Raw genomic sequence first — 20,103 nt, 5'->3', positions numbered from 1 at the left:
CACCCAATAACAGCATGCTCACTGCCTGATATATATATATAGCATATACGAGAAATGGCATGTCGGCTGCGGTGAAATTGAGAAGTATGCCAAGTATGCCACAAAGACATTTTCATCTGCGACATCTTTTTCAAAGTAGACCAATTCGCAGAAAAAATCGCGGACATGACAACTTTGCTTTCGTCACAAGATAGCAAGTGCAAAGAGGAAAAAATGACTCAGTTTTGTGGTTGTGGTCCCGAATGTTGAAAGAACATTCATGCTTCTGCTTTCTCTGTCAGTTGGGTATTTGACTTAGATTGGGACGCAATGGAGCTGTCTGAAAGGTGCAGCATTCCAATGAATGATTATGAGGATGCCACAGACTTACAGACCCCAGGTGCAGGGACACCTGGAACAGAAAACATCTACCAGTCTCTTCGGTCTCCAAACATACCGTCAATACAGAGACCGGCAAGTGAGTATTTTGTTCATATTTTCTAGTACACTCAAATGAAATCGGTCAGGTGTGACTTTAAATGACTAAATGACTATGTAGGCCTGCATGACTGATAATCAAGTATTATTGACACGACAGTATTCATCTAATTGTGTCACTTCTGCATTTCAGAGCCACATAACAGGATGCAATGGAAAACGCCTGTGTTCCCTCTACTCCTCTTCAATGCACTTTTACTGATTATCATTCTGGTAATTGTTGGAGTTCACTGTAAGTAATTGAATCAACAATATGCACTACTGAATATTTGATTGATGTGATGATTATTGTGTGAGGTTCTAAAAATGAAGTATAGCTGGGGTTTGGGTGTAAAAGACAGCTACGTCTGTCACCAACCACTGTTCCTAACCAAGTGTTCTACTCTTGTAGTTCATACTCTGAAACCTGAATATTATTGGTCGGTTTAAACTATACAAGACCCAAACCTGTTCAACCTATTAGTCGTCTCAGGATTAAATACATATTTTTAAAGAGCAGCTTTCTTATTGTGTTTTGCTAGATTCCCATTTCGCCGGGGCATTGTCATCTAAAAATGGAGGTAGGTGACTTCATATGGCTACTGTACTGTATAACTTCAATAAATCACACAAATGACCTCTATTTAGTAGATCAAGAGGAAACACAACATGTGGAATGTCTTGCTGTAGTTTTCGTTGTTTAATTAGAAAGTACTGTGTTCTATTTCATTACCGGCGAATCCTAACTTCCAAGTCACATTTTCACTTCGTCTCTCATTGACATTAATGCATGATGTAAAAAAAAAAAAAAAAAGGATTTAACTGGAAGTTAGGATTCACCACTAGCATGATATATTCACCACATTTGACGTGGTTACCTTTCACACTGGAATATTTCAACAGCATGGAGGAGCCCTAACTGCCAATACGAGTATGCTTATGTTCAGATTTCAGACAGAATGAAGAAGTGTGGCATCTCCATCACAATGGGTTCTATCTATTCTGGCAGAGTGTGGGGGATTGCTTAGCTGCTGATAGCTTCTGTCAGCAGAACAACGCAACTCTGACCACATTGCAGCCACACAACACGGTATGTCAGCATGTATACTCTGTCTGTGAAATTGTATATGCTTGCAGTGTAGGTATATAGAATACAATTAACTTTCAGTGTCCGGTCATACATTTTCAGTTCAAAAATATTTATACTGAGCTAAAGTTGTAAAATGCATAAAGATTAAACGCATGAGTTTGAATACATAGGTTTGGTTGTTGGCCAGGGCCAGAGGACAGCAGCTTTGGGTCCTTGAGCTGAGGGATACGACAGAGGGTTCTGCAGATGGTGCCACAGAGGTTCAGAATAATCCAATCTCTCATAATCCTTTTTGTATTATGTACAGTACTTCATTAAGAAAATGTTTAGTAATAAGTTCATTTGAACCTTTGTTTTATCCTCCTCAGGATGATTCTGAAAATGATGCTGATTGTGCCCTTTTGACTGGTGATCCCACCCAGCCCTCAATGAGCCCAGCCCACATGGAGAGCCAGGGGTGGGTGTGTGAGAGGAAGGCCTCTCTACCACACGTCTCTGGAAATCATTAAGATCGAATGTATTCCATTCAGGAAGGAAAGCAGTTTTTCCTTGATTTTTTTCACTTTTTGTCACAATATGAATAGTTTTTTTAATTCATCGAACAATGTCCTTGTTTTAATGACCAAAATGTCTTGGTAGTTAATATGCTTTGATTCTATCCTGCATTGCAGGGCAACCGCTTGTGTCAGTGAACACAAGAGGGTGCTATGTAATTGTAGAGATTCAATAAGGTCTGCAAAGAACATTTTGTTCACAGGAGAAAATTAATGAAACATACACACGTTTTCTTTACATGCAGAATAAGTCACTGACCTGTAGATAAAGCCATACGTTTGCTAGTTTGCTAATGATGACTGAAGCACTACACAATGTAGCTGAAACATCTGTTTTAAAAAAAGTATAGTAATTTAGCTAGGGCAAGTCAGTTAAGAACAAATTCTAATTTACAATGACGTCAGCCTACCCCAGCCAATCCTGGATGACGTTAGGCTAATTGTGCGCAGCCCCATGGGACTCCCAATCACGGCTGGATATGATGCAGCCTGGTTAGAAACCACGGACTACAGTGACACCTCTCGCACTGCCTGTGCCTTAGACCGCTGCGCCACTCGGGAGCCCAACACTTCAGATATATTCTCATCTAAAAATGTACTTTTATTTTAGTCCAAACCACAGTAGACTGTATGAAGAAATAACTGTAAATGTTGAGACATTTACTCAAATTAGTTTAGCGAAACACACTTTCCATAAAAATGTATCTTCGTGAAATGTCTTCAGATAGACCTGAGCTGAAACATTAAACAGTCTCAATTATGTCTCCTCGTCTTGTTTTTCCTATTGCACAACTTCATCCATAATCACGGTTTTATATTGTATGCCAAATCACATTAAGTTCCACTCAAATAGTGATAGAAGGTTTGGGAAGAAATAGCTGTGTATCTGTGTTACAACCACCCTTACATAGTCCTTACCAACACTGTGTGTATGTTGTGTGGATTCAGAAGCCTCTGATGCCATGAGGTGACATACTGTATGTGTATAAGGTGGAGGAAGGACTGGGACTGTCTGTGTTTAGGGAGACTGGGATTATACACACATACAGCCAAGCACCCCCTTTGTCCCCCAGGCTTAAAACTCATTTATGCATGATCTGCAAATGTGGTCGGAGGCGCAGTACGGATGGCGTGAGGCAATTGCGGAGCCTCGGGAGGCATGCAGAGGCCAAATTGAGCTCTGTACCGCATCGCTGTGTGTCTCTCACATTTTGTAACAATACGGAGGGCTCCGTGTAGCTCCGCATTGGCATGATTGGTTGATGGTAGGTGGAGGCGGAAGGTCCTGTATGAACACAAACTCACTTTGTTGACAACTTCCTTCACAACAGTTCTGCGCTGCTCGGCAAAGCGCAAGAAGAATGAATGCCCTGACCCCTGCAGAGGCCATATCACTGTAAATGCTGCACGGCCAATGCAGACATCGGATTGATCGCGCCTTTTATCCTTCCTTCACGGTGTACTCACTGATGGCTTATTAGAGTCTAGGCCACTTGTCAAACTCATTCCATGGAGGGCTGAGTGTCTGCAGGTTCACTCCTCCCTTACTTGATTGATGAATTAAGGTCACTAATTAGTAAGGAACTCCCCTCGCCTGGTTGTTTAGCAGACACTAGGCCCTCCATGGGAGGAGTTTGACACCCCATGGGCTAGACTGACTGAATGCTTTGTTTGTTTAGGGAATTATAGCATCAATTAGATCTGAATAACACTGTCATATATCTAGGAAACAGACATGTGAAACAAAGTTTGTTCATTCCATTTCATTTCGTAGCTTTTCAAAGAAACAAAGTGACATTGTTTACATCACAGGCAATAATCATCAACATTATTCTGTTTTGAACAGAAATCTTTTCCATAACATTTCCATGAACCTCATGCCCATATCCCTCCCCTGAAGCCTACCCCCTTATACACAGAATTCTGTGCATACTCATAGATCCTTGTCCTTCTCCTCTTTACAATAGAATACATCAGTCAGTCATAGCATTATTAATAGCATTAAAATAAGTACACAGCTCTCTCCTACATTACCCTGATTGTACTTAAAAGACCCTTTTCCCACAACAACAGGTGTAACCTTTGATCCGGCGAGGGGTCTCAGTATATAAAGTACCAGTCGAAAGTCTGGACAGCTACTCATTCAAGGGTTTTTCTATATTTGTTACTATTTTCTACATTGTAGAACAATAGTGAAGACATAAAAACGATGAAAAAACACCTATTGAATCATGTAGTAATATTTTTTTTTAAACAAATGAAAATATCTTAAATTTGAGATTCTTCAAAGTAGCCACCCTTTGCCATGATGACAGCTTTGCACACTCTTGGAATTCTCTCAACCAGCTTCATGAGGTAGTCACTGCAATGCATTTCAATTAAAAGGTGTGCCTTGTTAAAAGTTCATTTGTGTAATTTCTTTTCTTCTTAATGCATTTGAGCCAATCAGTTGTGTTGTGACAAGGTAGGGTTGGTATATAGAAGATAGCCGTATTTTGTAAAAGACCAAGTCCATATTATGGCAAGAACAGCTCAAATAAGCAAAAAGAAACAACAGTCCATCATTACTTTAAGACATGATGATTAGTCAACACGGAACATTTTAAGAATTTTTAAGGTTTCTTCAGGTGCAGTCACAAAAATCATCTAGCTCTGAAACTGGCTCTCATGAGGACCGCCACAGGAAAGGGAGACCCAGAGTTACCTCTGCTGCAGAGGATAAGTTCAGTAGAGTTACCAACCTCAGGAATCTGCAATTAACTGCACCTCAGATTGCAGTCCAAGTAACAGACACATCTCAACATCAACTGTTCAGAGTAGACTGAGTGAATCAGTCCTGCATGGTCTGATTGCTACAAAGAAACCACTACTAAAAGGACATCAATAATAAGAGGAGACCTGCTTGGGTCAAAAAATACAAGCAATGACCGGTGAAAATCTGTCCTTAGGTCTGATGAGTCCAAATTTGAGATTTTTGGTTCCAACCGCCTTGTCTTTGTGAGATGCAGAGTAGGTGAATGGATGATCTCCGCATGTGTGGTTCCCACGGTGAAGCATGGAGGAAGTGGTGTGGGCGTGCTTTGCTGGTGACACCTTCTGGGATTTATTTAGAATTCAAGGCACACTTAACCAGCATGGCTACCACAGCATTCTGCAGCAATATGCCATCCCATCTGGTTTGTGCTTAGTGGGACTATCATTTGTTTTCAACAGGACAATGATCCAAAACACACCTACAGGCTGTGTAAGGTCTATTTGACCAAGGAGAGTGATGGAGTGCTGCATCAGATGACCTGGCCTCCACAGTCACCCGACCTCAACCCAATTGAGATGGTTTGGGATGAGTTGGACTGCAGAGGGAAGGAAAAGCAGCCAACAACTGCTCAGAATATGTGGCAACTCCTTCAAGACTGTTGGAAAAGCAATCCAGGTGACTACCTCATGAAGCTGGTTGAGAGAATGGCAAGATTGTGCAAAGCGTTAATCAAGGAAAAGGGTGGCTACTTTGAAGAATCTCAAATTTAAGATATTTTGATTTGTTTAACACTTTTTTGGTTACTACATGATTTCCTATAAGTTATTTCATAGTTTTGATGTCTTCACTATTATTCTACAATGTAGAAAATGGTAAAAAATGAATGAGTAGGTGTGTCCAAACTTGAATGAGTAGGTGTGTCCAAAACTTTTGACAGGTACTGTATGTCTCATTTCTACATCCCTTTGTACACGTCTCTGCAGATCACCAAACTAAGAATCTTCAGACTTGTCAGAATTCTGGTTATTCTAGAATGCAAAGCGCCTTTATACAGCTGCTGTGTGGTATTATGTGAGAGTTAATATTGAAAATAATAAGGCATTAAAAGATGGTCTAACGATACCCAGTCCAACCGAAAGACTCTTAACTGGACTTGGCCTTGGCCACGGTAGTTAAGTGAACCAAAGCGTAGGGGACCTTCTCAGACGACCTTGGGGATTTAAGACCAACTGTCACGTCTGTTCAAATTCTTTAGACATGATTATGAGGTAAGAGAAGCTCATTAATGGAAATCCCCAATTAATAATAATAATTTGAAGAGAATAAAAAAGAAAAGGTATATTATAAAAGTCACATCAAGCAATGCCATTGGCCTGTATGGTGAGACAAACTTAAGATCAAAAACAGAGTAAGTCTACCATAGTGAAGTATGAGTAATCCATTGATCTATGGCTGTGTTTACACAGGTAGCCCAATGCTGATATTTTTTCCACTAATTGGTCTTTCGACCGATTACATAAGATCTTTTCACATGAGATTTTTTTCATAGTTGATCTGATTGGTCTAAATACCAATGACTGAAAAATAGATTAGAATTGGGCTTCCTGTGTGAACACAGCCTATGTTATACAGGATTTTGGCACTAAAGTTCTCTGCATTAAAGCACAAGATACTGGCAGTAATGGGCTATGTTCAAATGGTTAAAGGGATTTCATAAAACTGAATCACCACATCAAAAATACCACTTGTTTTTTTCTGCAAGAATATCTAACTGGTACGGGAAGGGAAGTGGGATATGAGGGAAGGGGGGACTTCGTGAGAATGAGTGAGGGTAACCGTTAGTGTGTGGACACCAAATAACACAGGCAGCCAGGCACTTGAGTGTCTTTTTCAGATGCACAGAGGACGTAGCCTGGTGCCTGATCTGTTTGTGCTGTCTTGAGTTGGCAAGAAAGAACAAACAGATCTCGAACCAGGCTACAGGGGATGGATGTGTGTGTGTGATATGATTTTCAGTCACTGTGGTTATAAAGCATGTGGGAAAGAAATTAATATTATTATTCCATAAATAACAATGACCCTGTTGATCATTGTGGGAGGCCATAACGTGGTCTGGAAATATCTTCAATAACTGATATCCAGCACCACTGTAATCATGCTCTTTCTCTCGCACCTGCACGCACAGCATTCTTTAATCACATTGATCACACATTCAATACCGCTCTCAGCCTGTTAGTGTCATAATATTCTGGCAAACACAAGTAGTAAATGTCACAGCAGTAAATGTGAAGACTATCAACCTCACCTACTCAGCTGAACCACACGGATGACTATTCAAATGTGTGTGTGTGGTTGGCATTATACAGCGCTGGTTTTTGGCTTAGCTCCAGCTGGTACTGGTAGGATTCAGGCAGGAGAGGAAACCAGAGCGTTCATTGTGGCCGAAGAGTGAGGCACAGCATAAAGTAAAGAGGCTATTCTTTTAGCACAGTTCAAACACAGTAAGGCAGTTTGATTATGCTTACTATATAACTAAAACTCTGTTTCCTGTCATTTTCAACATATTTACAATATGCTTAACACAAAATGACATTTGAGACATAAACATAGTTTTCCCTCTCACAGACCAGTTCCAGATTCCCTGTGTAAAAATGTCTACAAACAAAACATTAGGCACTTTTTAAAAAGTATAATATATATATAGATGTATTTATTTATGTAGCTTTCATCAACATATGTATACTATATACTTTTTAGTATGTACCTTTCTACTATTTCACATTTGTATAACAATTTCCATAAGATTATGTTAAGGGGAAGAAAAAAAAAAGTAATCTTGATTGGCTATATTCTTCTACCTCAGCGAACCCTGTTGTGTTGGTTTGGACCAGTAGTCTTTTGGCACACATTAGTATTGGATAGCAACAACTGGACAGGATGACAAAGAGTTAATGATGATTTAATGGGTTTGCCTTCCCCTCTCTTACTCCTCTTCTAGTGAGAAAGGTCAGAAGGTGAAGACTGTTGCCAACCAATCCCATCAATAGTTAGTTAGGACCGTGCTGCTCAACGCCAGGAGCCATGTTCAGACCAAGATGGATCATTAACATTCTGAAAGAAAAGAGGAAATGTAGATGTCAACAAACAAATCATAACAAAAGCGAAACGGAGAAGCCTGGATCTAGGATTTACACCTTCGTAGCCTACTGGGAAAATCTCTTTCTCCATCTCGCTCACATATGGCTGTAACTGTAATGTCAATCAATAGAACGTTTTTCTTGTCTTCCTCGCTGTCTGTACACAGGTCATTTAGCAATGCCACTAGGATCTTTTTCAGTCTGAGAGTGAGCTATACGGAATCCCCCACCCATTTCATTATGTGACATGTTTGAAAGCCTGCAACAAATAAATTACATTTCTGTCTTGGATTTAGCATTACAAAAGCATGGGTTTTGAAAGATAAATTAACATTACATCTGTGAGTGTATCACTGAAGTAAAGCAGGTTTAGTTAACAGACAAATTGCACACAGCACAATAGAACATTCAGGAAGAAAAGAGAATCGTCACAGGGCCACTGTGACGAATGATCTCTCGTGGAAGTGTTGAAGTGGATGTTTGTGGGCATCACTATAGAGTAAGTAGAACGACACAGAAGGATATCAGGGTTCTGCTTGGGAGCAACCAGCTTGGGGATGAGGATTGGAGCCAAGCAGGGCAAAGGGGAGTAAACACTAAACCCAAACACAAAACAAGGGGCGCTTGGCATGCTGGGGAAGTGTTTCAGTGGTGGCAACAACACAACACATTCCACTCCTGCTACACTAGATATGAGTCAACAAAATAACAACAGCAGACCCGTTATAATGTGATCAAATCAAATAATTATACATTTTGAAAATAACAAAATATTTGTACAGTCTGAAGAAACCGTTTTTAAACCGGGTAGCCTATGGTCACTCACTACTCATCTACAGCACAAGAAGCACAGACAAAAAGACTTCGTGAATCCACCTCAGATCGGAGTGATGCTGTTTTGTTCTGCCCACCAGCCACATGTCCCCTCCACTGTCACAGTTAATGCTTCTGTAGTTCCCTCAGTCAGCGCTGGAAACTCTCAACACAAGCACTTGTGTAAAGAGCTGAAATAAGGGCTTCTCTTTCCTTCTTACCACACTCCTCAAGAGTTCTCAGCACTCTTCTCTCTAATTCCTTTTGATTACAAAGTGCAACACGCGGGATATGAACCCAGGTCTCCAACAGGAGCAACCAACATCTTAGAGCATTAGACCAAGAGGAAATTCCCTGTTGGCTCGAGGGCAGACACTGGTTTCAAAGTTTGCAGGCATAGTTACTACCTAAACAAGTGACCATGTCCAACTCATGTCCACTACAAAATCATCTGCATTCTGTTGCCATAATTCAATATTTCAACATCCACAACTAAATACAAATCGTTCAGCCCCAACTATTCATATCTCAATTTGACGGCAGTAAAGAAAATGTCAATGACAATCCAGAATCCTCTCTCGTCTCCTGCATCATCCTCTATTCCAATGCAGGCTTTGTTCCCTTTCAAAGAACCTCCAGTCAATGGATCATGTACTCCGGAATCCATCTCTATAACACATACAAACACAACATATTACGGTATTTGCCAGGTGAAAGCCAAAAGACAACAAGACACCCACACATTAACACAAACACCTGGCGACAGTCCTGGCCCCTCCACCTCCACCCATGTGAAATGGCTCATTACCAGCAGACAAATCAATTAGCTTCGCTCTCTGAATGCCCACTTGTGAAAATGAGACTCTCTTTATACAACCCTCAGCCTGGCAGGCAGCTATACAACCCTCAGCCTGGCAGACAGCTATACAACCCTCAGCCTGGCAGGCAGCTATACAACCCTCAGCCTGGCAGGCAGCTATACAACTCTCATCCTGGCAGACAGCTATATAACCCTCAGCCTGGCAGGCAGCTATACAACCCTCAGCCTGGCAGGAAGCTATACAACCCTCAGCCTGGCAGACATCTATACAACCCTCAGCCTGGCAGACAGCTATATAACCCTCAGCCTGGCAGGCAGCTATACAACCCTCAGCCTGGCAGGCAGCTATACAACCCTCAGCCTGGCAGGCAGCTATACAACCCTCAGCCTGGCAAACAGCTATACAACCCTCAGCCTGGCAGACAGCTATACAACCCTCAGCCTGGCAGACAGCTATACAACCCTCAGCCTGGCAGACAGCTCAACACTTCTTCTCACAGACCGGAATCCAAGCTGCACATCAGACATGGCTGAAAGCTTTAGGGTGAAAACAAGGATCCATAGATCAAGTGTATTTGGCTGGCTGAGTGTTGAATGTTGCACTGAGAGGAGTAACCACTTTATGTTTGATGATTGTTGTTACCACACAAGAGCTGTGTGGGCTGTTTAATCACACACTAAAGGATAAGCGCCTTGGGGTTGATGAAATGGCTTCATAACAAGGAGGAGATGAAGAAGATAGTGTGAAAATAGGTTGTGAAGGTGAAAACAGCCTGGGTGGAACAGGGCAATTTGGCAAGGGTGGGTGGGGGCAGAAGGATCAGAACAAAAACAACAACACTTTCAGTGGCATTACTAAGGAAACGAAGCGAATAGGACTTCCTTTGACGTAAGGAAAATCAAAGAACCAAAAATACCTGTCTCCTTTCTCCAGGCTCTGTAACATACTGCACATGCTGCTGACACAGGGCTCAGGAGTCATTATTTGACATACAGTGGGGCAAAAAAAGTATTTAGTCAGCCACCAATTGTGCAAGTTCTCCCACTTAAAAAGATAAGAGAGGCCTGTAATTTTCATCATAGGTACACTTCAACTATGACAGACGAAATGAGAAAAAAATCCAGAAAATCACATTGTAGGATTTTTAATGAATTTATTTGCAAATTATGGTGGAAAATATGTATTTGGTCACCTACAAACAAGCAAGATTTCTGGCTCTCACAGACCTGTAACTTCTTCATTAAGAGGATCCTCTGTCCTCCACTTGTTACTTGTATTAATGGCACCTGTTTGAACTTGTTATCAGTATAAAAGACACCTGTCCACAACCCCAAACAGTCACACTCCAAACTCCACTATGACCAAGACCAAAGAGCTGTCAAAGGACACCTGAAACAACATTGTAGACCTGCACCAGGCTGGGAAGACTGAATCTGCAATAGGTAAGCAGCTTGGTTTGAAGAAATCAACTGTGGGAGCAATTATTAGGAAATGGAAGACATACAAGACCACTGATAATCTCCCTCGATCTGGGGCTCCACTCTAGATCTCACCCCGTGGGGTCAAAATGATCACAAGAATGGTGAGCAAAAATCCCAGAACCACATGGGGACCTAGTGAATAACCTGTAGAGAGCTGTGACCAAAGTAACAAAGCCTACCATCAGCAAGGGCATTGAAGATGAAACGTGGCTGGGTCTTTCAGCATGACAATGATCCCAAACACACCGTCCGGGCAACGAAGGAGTGGCTTCGTAAGAAGCATTTCAAGGTCCTGGAGTGGCCTAGCCAGTCTCCAGATCTCAACCCCATAGAAAATCTTCGGAGGGAGTTGAAAGTCCGTGTTGCCCAGCAACAGCCCCAAAACATCACTGCTCTAGAGGAGATCTGCATGGAGGAATGGGCCAAAATACCAGCAACAGTATGTGAAAACCTTGTGAGGACTTACAGAAAACGTTTGACCTCTGTCATTACCAACAAAGAGTATATAGCAAAGAGTATATAGCAAAGTATTGAGATAAACTTCTGTTATTGACCAAATACTAATTTTCCACCATAATTTGCAAGTAAATTCATTAAATCCTACAATGTGATTTTCTGTATTTTTCTTCTCATTTTGTCTGTCATAGTTGAAGTGTACCTATGATGAAAATTACAGGCCTCTCTCATCTTTTTAAGTGGGAGAACTTGCACAATTGGTGGCTGACTAAATACTTTTTTGCCCCACTGTATGCTGACAGCAAACAATCTCTACCACAGGTAATGAAGACCACTGACACTGGTCAGGGCCCAGGGGATGACATGGTTCTACACACAGCCTGCTGACCACCAGACATGTCATAGTTTATGGTTCAACTTCAGTCATCTGGTTCTAAAGGAGGATATCATGTAACCTAACCTGTATTCCACAGTTCTTTATACACGGCTTACGGTAAATCAGCCTAAAGGGTCTCCTTGACCTGAGAAGTAGTCATTAATTAGACCAGCAGTAAACACTCTAGGAAAGGGCGTCCTTGCAACAGTAACAATAGCATTTATAAAGGCAATCACCATGTAAAACAGCTAAGAGGGTAAAGGTTACAACAAAACAAACAGTCAAACGTTTTTTCTGTGTGTACTCCAGAATTAAGAATTAATTAACTGTATTTGGGTAGAATTAAGGGGGAGGTAAATATTGTGTGTATTTCTCTCCCTACCCAATTAAATACCAGTGTAATCCAGAGGTGGTGGGGCCAGGGTAGGCCTTTATCAGGTTTTCTAAACTAAAACAGTGCTAGTTTACCACACACAGCATCTGCTGTGTTATTAGACTATTAATGCTAATAATTTTACATAATAGTTGGGTGCCAGTGCCACTCCGATCTACTGCAACCCCTATACAATGGAAGCCATTATTTATCCAGCCATCATTGGGCTACATTTGAGCTTTCATAAGCCAGCACAATCCATTGTCTAGAACATCCTGATCTCATAGCATTTCGTATTATTATGTACGTAATCCATGACTCTCCATTTAATATGCTATGTTACAATTCGTATGATATGTGTTACTTTGTGAATGTCCATCACCCATTTCATATGATATGTTATGAATTACAATTTGTATTATATGTTACGAATATGCTAAATGTATCATATGTTACAAATTCTAGCTAGCTGGCTAATGTTACCTAGGCTATGGGTTAGGGGTTAGGGTTAGGTTTAGGAGTTAGATTAAAGGGGTTAAAGTTAGGGTTAGGGGAAGGGTTAGTTAAAAGGGTTAAGGTTGGGGGAAGGGTTAGCTAACATGCTAATTAGTTGCAAAGTTTCTAATTAGCTCAAATGCTAAAGTTATCCACGATGAGATTTGAACACAACCTTTGTGTTGGTAGACATTTGCGTTATACGCCCACCTATCCACTCCACTTTTGATTTTTCCTTGAGTAACCATCTGTTTTATGTGACCATATCAAATGTAACGTAATTTGAGTGTCACGGATTTAAGTTTACTATGTTACGTGTATTCTAGGAGACCAGGCTGCTCAGAGAAGGACAAAAAGGTGACAGGGTTTATTTGAGAAAGGAGTATTTGTGTTACATGCTTCCCTCTGTATAGAAATGACTTTGCCCTTGCTAACTCTGATGGTGATATAATATGCTTTTTCAACTCAAGGGAGGCAGAAGTCATTTTAAGTAAGGATGCCGGCCAACACCTCAACTCTGAGCCTCAACCCTGCAATTTTTTGTATACATTTCTTTACTTCAATTGATTTAGTAAATATTTTCTTAACTCTTATTTTTCTTTCTCATTGTTGGTTAAGGGCTTGTAAGGAAGTAAAGAAGCATTTCACAGTGCATGCGTAAAATTTGATTTGAAGAAATTGTGTGCAAGAAATTTACTCCATAACAAAGATTTCGGTAACACTTTATCTGACACCCAGCGTCATAACAGAAGGCCAAGAGTGTGTAAAGCTGTCTTCAAGGCAAACGGTGGCTACTTTGAAGAATCTAATATAAAATATTTTGGGATTTGTTCAACACTTTTTTGGTTACTACATGATTCCATATGTTATTTCATAGTTTTGATGTCTTCACTATTATTCTACAATGTAGAAAATAGTAAAAATAAAGAAATATCCTAGAATGAGTAGATGTGTCTAAACTTTTGACTGGTACTGTATATATATATTTTTATTGACCAAATTAAATTATCATTGTATTTACGCACACATTGATGTCAGACAATGTATCACAATGCTCTGTTGCTGATGACTGGGATGAATGCAGGAGCAGATTTAAGGACAAGACACCCTATTTTTGGTAAAATAAATTACTAACATACCCATTAGTGTGTGTTTGAGTGATAACACAGAGAGAGAACAGGTGTTGAGTACCTTTTCCATCTTTCCTGCTGCTCTGGTGAAGTGCCCTCAGCTCCTCTGATTTGAAGAAATCAATACTGGCGTAGCCAGGGTTGTTCCCCAAACCAGTAATGTCTCCCATCATGACTCCCCCACCAGCCCCATTGTGGACTGCAGCGAAGATGTTATGGGGGGCAGTGGCTCCCCCCTCCAGTTCATTTTGAGGGCTGTCCTTATTAAAGGCCAGATCCAGATCAATGTAGTTAAGGCCTTGTTTAGAAGACCCAGAGGACGAAGCCTGGGATGCTGCATCTGACCGGGCTTTCTCCCATGGTGAACCCCTCTCTAGTCCTCCTTGTCGATGAGGTGCTGCTGCCTGGGCACTATCCAAGAACAAGGAGCCTGAGGAGGACAGCTGGAGTGGGAGAGGGGGAGGAGTAATGATGAATGTCTCAGAGCGGTGGCGTCTCCGTCCCAGTTGGTCGCCCCTGCCAACCCTGTCTCTGGCCAGCCTGCTGCTCTGGTTCTGGTCAGGAGATGCGTAGGACCTTGCTGAGGGGAAGTCCAAGCCTGATTCCTGCTCCATTGATGTAGCTTGGGCAGCATGCATGGCGGGCGCAGCAGGGTTAGGCTCTGAAACTATGCTGAAGGCCATCTCTATGTAGTTTGTATATGAAGTGGGTAAGTCTGTTGGCACTGCAGCCCTATGCCCACCTACATTGCCCTCTGCTGCCCTAGGAGAGGGCCTATTACGGGCCACAACTGGGGGCTTGGGGGCAATAGCTGGGGGCGGGCAAAAAGGTGATTTAACAGGGGTCCCAGTGGAGGGGCAAGGGGAGTTTCCCAACCCCAAATCCATGTTGACATACTCAGTAGAGGCAGCCAAGGCAGCGGAGGTGGCCAGCGGTGCAGAGAAGCTGCGGGGGAGGTTGGTGGAGCCACCGTGGCAGAGGGCTGGACGGTGACGGGGCCTCTGGGTTCCATGGGTCACTGACAGTCCGTGCTCTGGCCCCCACTGGCCCCCTCTCCTACCCCCCACGTCACCACCCCTGAACACTATGCTGACATACTCCCCGGGGCTCTGAGGCTCTGTGGGAAAGAGGTTCTCCTTAACCCTGGGCAAGGTGTTAGCTTTAGACATGTCCACAGACACACTGAGGGGACGAGGCTTCCTCTGCTGGCCCCCTGGGCCATGCGATACACGTTTCTGCTGATAGGATCCATCCTTAGAGCGTGCTCCCCCGTTCCTGAACCCTGGCCCTGTTCTTGTTAGTCGTAGCCCTCCCCCAGCTGCCACTGACATGGGCCGATCCTCCAGGCTCTCACTGCTAGCTGAGCTGGAAGAGAAGGAGGAAGAGGAGAGGGAGAGTTGACAGCCTCCTGCAGGGCCAACTGTGGCTGTGTCCCTCTTGCTGTAGCCCACTTGTCCACCCCGATTTCCAGCACTGTCTTGGTCACTATGACCCCCCTCCTTACTTTTCCCTTGATCCAAGTCATCCTCAAAGCGTGTGGAGAGCGTGTGTTTGTAGGATCGTGGCAGAGAGAAGTAGGAGTAGACCATCTTGTGTTGTAGCGGGTTCTGTTCAGGTTGCGAGGGGGGTGTGCTGCAAGCCGAGCGGATGCTGATAGGAGACATGTTCATGTAGTCACTGCCAGCCCGGGTCTCCATGCTGCCCCGGCTCCCCCATATGGCCATTCCATGCATGTCTGGGGAGCAGCTACTGTTGGGGGACATGACCATGTAGCCCTCGGAAACAGGCAGACAGATGTGCTCGGGGGGGGACACGCTGCTGTTGGGGGTCATGGCCATGTACTCATCATCAGCCCCAGGCTTGGCGCTGACGTCAGACACGGCCACAGACAAGGAGAGGGAAAAAGGAGGAGCCGTCACTCCAGGTAACATGGACATGTAGCCACTGTCCACTGGTCCCGCTCCTCCTCCTCCCGCCTGTCCTCGGACCACATCAACCCTCACCTGGGTCTCCCCAACGACGGCCCCTGCTTCCAAGCCCCCTGCTGCAAAGCCTCCTGATCCGCGCCGCCGTGACACAAAGGCGTCCCTGCTAACACTCCGTGACATGACGGCATACTCTTGGTCCGTATCCTCCTCTTCCTCCTTCCTACGAGGGGCCAGGCATTCGTGGGCAGTCAGGGGCAGGGAGGCCCTCTTGCTGAGGAGTCTGCGCTCTGCCTCACACTCCCTGCTGGAGGAGCGCCGCAGCATCCTGCGGCCCTGAGGACGCTGATGGGACCCAGGGAGGCTCTCTCTCTGGCCCATCACTATGTAGCTGGAAGAGCCCTCTCCATGAGCATGGTGTCCCATTCCACCATTGGACCCCCCAGGTAGACTGGGGACCAGTAGGGAGTGCTCTCCAGGGCTGGAGCCATACTCGTCTGAGGAGCCGTAGTCACTAGGGGAACCCGACACAGATACTCTCTGAGGGACGCGGGTGTAAGAACAGATCGCTACACCTCCCATTGCCCCTCCGACTAGTCCACACTCTGAGCCATGACCAGAGCTGGAGGAGAGGCTTGGGGCTGGGGAGGTGGCTGGGTTGGGGGTGTAGCGGGCCAGGCTGAGAGTGATCTTAGCTGGGGTTGGAGCTCTGGTGGGCTTAGGTCTCAGGGTGGGTGTAGTGGAACAAGATCCGTTCAGGCTGGGACTGGAGCTTGCCCATGCCCCTCTGGCTCCACCTCCACCCTCCTCTGTCCTTCCCCCAATGCTGGCTGTGCGTGCCCTGGGTAACCCGTGGCGTGGCGTTGGTGAGGTGCTGGTGCAGTTGGCCCCACCTGCTCCAGGGGTCTCAGTCCGGGCTCGTCTGCCAAAGCCCACCTGGCTGGGGGGCAGATTGGGGTGGTGGCGGCGGGTGGGGACACTGATGGGGTTGGAGGCGGTGCCCCCGCCGCTTGTAGCACCCACAGACTGGGATTTACTGCGCTGGCGGAACTCCTCACTCAGTGCCTTCATGGCCTCCAGCAGAGTCTCATGCATGTTCTGGGCCACCACCGAGTCCTCCACCTGCATCCAGAACTCCCCAGGCCCCGTCATGGCCGAGCGGCCCACCTCGATGAAGAAGAAGTTCTCTGAGTGGCCGCAGCGACGCACGTTCATCAGCTGTAGGACCACGGCGGCCACGTCAGAGTTGAGCTTGACGAAGTTGACCGTCTTGTCGGTCAGGCACAGACGGTGGATGCCCACTAGGTTTCGGGCCTGGCCAAGCCCTTTAGGCCACACCTTGACCTGCCACACCTCCTTGAAGGTGGGGCCTGGAGGAGAGGGGAGACCACACTCTCCACCACTACCACAGTCCTCTGGGTTTTTACCTGCAGAAAATCAGGAATGAAGACACATCTCAATAAACAACAAGACAGAAAACTATGCAATTAGATATAGAGACAGAGAAAGCCAGACAAATGTTGGAAATAGAATTGACGACTGAAACAATATTCGGAGGAATCATGGGGTAGCACAAGACGAGAGTTGACAGTCAGGAGACAAAAATATTGTATACAATATTCATATATTATCAAGGTTAGAGTGACCGTCAGTTGTAGCACATTCAGTACATTTAGACACTGAACTCTAACTGGTTAAATATGTGACGAGCTGCATCATTCATCCATGCAGGTTCTGTTTCATGAATGCATTCATAATAAACATTCATTGAACAAAAACACTCATGTAACAAAAACCCATCCTGCTGCATGATGGTTTAGAGCGTGTGGTGGATTGACATTTGATATTGTGTGAATAAGGCCGTTCTTCAACACCATTTCTTTCAAAAATATTATTGGGTTGGTACAATAAAGACTGCTAATAATCATGAAAATGATCAATCTTTATAACCTACAACATGTAAATACTCTGTAACTACAGATTATTACAAAAGGTAGCCTAGCGGTTAAGAGCCTTGGGCCAGTAACCGAAAGGTTCCTGGTTCGAATCCCTGAGCCCACTAGCTGAAAAATATTTCGATGTGCGGTAAGGTACTTAACCCGAATGGCTCGAGTAAGAAGAGACAGCTAAATTACTAAAATGTCAAATGTAAATATAAAATACTGACCATCGCATTGTAACTCCAGATGTGTTTCATTTAGCAACATTATTGCTCCCCTGAAGGAACCCACATCTATTGCTAGGTCTACTGTTTCATTCGTGTAAAAGCTGTAGTCTATATACGTTAATAACATTGGCCTATTTAAAATAAAATACAAAATACTATAACCAGAGGTGTAAAATAAAGAAGAAATCATACAAATCATATGCAATAAAATATAGCCACATTATTACAATCATTATTAAGATTCTTGATTCCACATTACTACTGAAACGATAGCAGGGTTGGGGTTAATGTTACAGCATAACAACCTAAACACGAGGGAAACCGATAGAAACCAGTTTTCCAATGAAAGCACGCAGACGCTGCGGATTTCCTCCCTGCCAGGCAACGCCATAGCACAGAAATGTAGGTTATGCGCACGACATGCAGAGGGACGTGTAGAAAAACAAAAACAGAGAGCACTCGGGTGCATGGCTGCGTCCTCTGCAGTAAACGCGTTGAACGATGTTGGGCTGCAGCCTATTCGGTCGCGAATACGAAGAAAACATCCTATTGGTTCATGCACGTTGCAATAATTGTGTAGGCTAACATGCAGCAAAATGAAAATGGTAAAACATATTGGTTAATATACCAATAAATGATTCAGATAAGCTACTGCTCAGACACACCGCATGCAGTGGTCCACCACCTCTCTTGAACTGATATGCAACTGTTCATTGGATAGGCCTGTATGTAATATTTATAATAGCAATATCCCGTATTAAAGGTAATATACGCCAAATTTCTACAAAGAGCATCCCACATGTGATGGGCAATAAAAAAAATAAAAAAACATGTTATCGCGTTACAGATCTGAATGTGAAATTGATGTCGATCCAGAATGGCTAGCTGGACCAACATTGGCCAATGCAGACTAAATGTGCAAGGAGAATATTGGGCATAGTAAACCCTTGTATGGCTTACATTTCCACTGAAGGTCCAGCATGGCCTGGTACCATTCATTCTGGACATCCTCACTGTCTGCTGCAATGGCAAAGCTCTCCCCGCGGGTATACATCACTATCATGTGCTTGTTCTTGGAATCCGCCCGCTTGTTGATGTTGAAGCAAGTCTCCAGATTCAGCGCTTTTTTCGGGACAGGTGACTTGCTTCGGAATTTCTTCTCGTTCTCATAATATTCTAGACGAGCAGGGCCCTCTTCCGAGGCTTCCCTCAAAACGAAAAATCGCCGGTGCATAGATTTCTGCTTACGGAGATACCCGCTTTTCCGAACGTCCTCGTAGCTCTGCTGCTGTTGTAGCAGCTCTGCTGCATGGTTCTCCATTACTAGACAGGTCTCTTGTTTTGCTTGCTTAAAATATCCCCACTAAAACGAGCAGACTATTCATTAATTATAGCCACATTCCTCTTCTCCTTCTCATATTATCCATAGAGTAAAGCATCCAACGTGCGTGCCCGGAATAAGCGAGCTAATTTGAACATGTGCTATTCATATCAAATCAGCTTTTTCCCCTCGTCTGCGTGCACACACAGGCGTGCACATGCGGCGAGCGACGTCTGCACACTGCTCCCTATAGCCAACCTATGCTGCTTGCTGGAGTACTAGGACTACTCCTACTCAGTCTATTTACTGTAGCCTGACCTACTACTCTGCATGGACTCTCACATTGATGCGCCTCTATGCATGTTCATCTACTGCACAGTGATAGCCTGTTATCGCATGTTTCACCATCGATGGACTGATCAATAAATATCCATATGTTAGCCAATAGGCTAAGTCCTATAATTAGCCTATTTATGTGCTTACAGAAGTGCACCTCTTAACTAGCCAGAAAGAGAAAATAAGAGCAGTCAACTACGGAATATATTTTTGCTAGCCATATCACTCAATTTCTATCCCAACATTTTGTATTAAATTATTCAATGCGGAATCCCTTCTCCTGAGCATTGACATATTTATCAAATCATGCTTTCTTCAGAGCGTTTGCGACACCCGTTGGTCACTCCCTGTATGGATTTATATTTTTGCACATTTTGTGATCTATACATCAAGCAGATTGCATTGATCTGCCCGGGA

At 43.8% G+C, this 20,103-nt stretch overlaps 2 protein-coding genes across 3 annotated transcripts; one reads left to right on the top strand and one right to left on the bottom strand.

Annotated features, from left to right (window-relative positions):
* The first annotated feature begins 232 nt into the window (after window positions 1-232).
* On the top strand, window positions 233-2,862 carry LOC124009888. Of its 2 annotated transcripts, none has more exons than XM_046322133.1 (6): window positions 233-457; window positions 611-709; window positions 999-1,037; window positions 1,466-1,546; window positions 1,717-1,806; window positions 1,915-2,862. In XM_046322133.1, the coding sequence occupies exons 3-6, from the start codon at window positions 1,032-1,034 to the stop codon at window positions 2,053-2,055; spliced, it is 318 nt and encodes a 105-aa protein (XP_046178089.1). In that variant the 5' UTR covers window positions 233-457; window positions 611-709; window positions 999-1,031; the 3' UTR covers window positions 2,056-2,862. The 2 variants fall into 2 exon arrangements, with proteins under 2 accessions (XP_046178089.1, XP_046178079.1); XM_046322123.1 differs by having other exon boundaries at window positions 234-457; window positions 1,404-1,546.
* Window positions 2,863-5,738: 2,876 nt separating this feature from the next.
* On the bottom strand, window positions 5,739-19,582 carry LOC124009869 (insulin receptor substrate 1-B-like). The gene is made up of 3 exons (XM_046322090.1): window positions 18,990-19,582; window positions 13,999-17,289; window positions 5,739-7,966 (listed from the first exon to the last, which is right to left on the bottom strand). Exons 1-3 carry the CDS (start codon window positions 19,348-19,350, stop codon window positions 7,959-7,961), a joined length of 3,660 nt encoding a protein of 1,219 aa, XP_046178046.1. The 5' UTR covers window positions 19,351-19,582; the 3' UTR covers window positions 5,739-7,958.
* Window positions 19,583-20,103: the final 521 nt, after the last annotated feature.

This window comes from Oncorhynchus gorbuscha, linkage group LG02 (genome assembly GCF_021184085.1).
Source record: "Oncorhynchus gorbuscha isolate QuinsamMale2020 ecotype Even-year linkage group LG02, OgorEven_v1.0, whole genome shotgun sequence".
NCBI lineage: Eukaryota > Metazoa > Chordata > Actinopteri > Salmoniformes > Salmonidae > Oncorhynchus > Oncorhynchus gorbuscha.
The sequence above is the reverse complement of the archived record's forward strand: the minus strand, read 5'-3'. Positions and strand labels throughout refer to the sequence as shown.

Excerpts from the sequence above, each read along its gene's own strand:
- LOC124009869 (XM_046322090.1), bottom strand. The coding sequence starts at position 19,350 with ATGGAGAACCATGCAGCAGAGCTGCTACAACAGCAGCAGAGCTACGAG. Across the intron at positions 17,290-18,989 it reads GCTGGACCTTCAGTGGAAAT|GTAAAAACCCAGAGGACTGT; the intron begins GTAAGCCATACA and ends GATTTTCTGCAG.
- LOC124009888 (XM_046322123.1), top strand. The coding sequence starts at position 310 with ATGGAGCTGTCTGAAAGGTGCAGCATTCCAATGAATGATTATGAGGAT. Across the intron at positions 710-998 it reads GGTAATTGTTGGAGTTCACT|ATTCCCATTTCGCCGGGGCA; the intron begins GTAAGTAATTGA and ends GTGTTTTGCTAG. Across the intron at positions 1,807-1,914 it reads CTGCAGATGGTGCCACAGAG|GATGATTCTGAAAATGATGC; the intron begins GTTCAGAATAAT and ends TATCCTCCTCAG.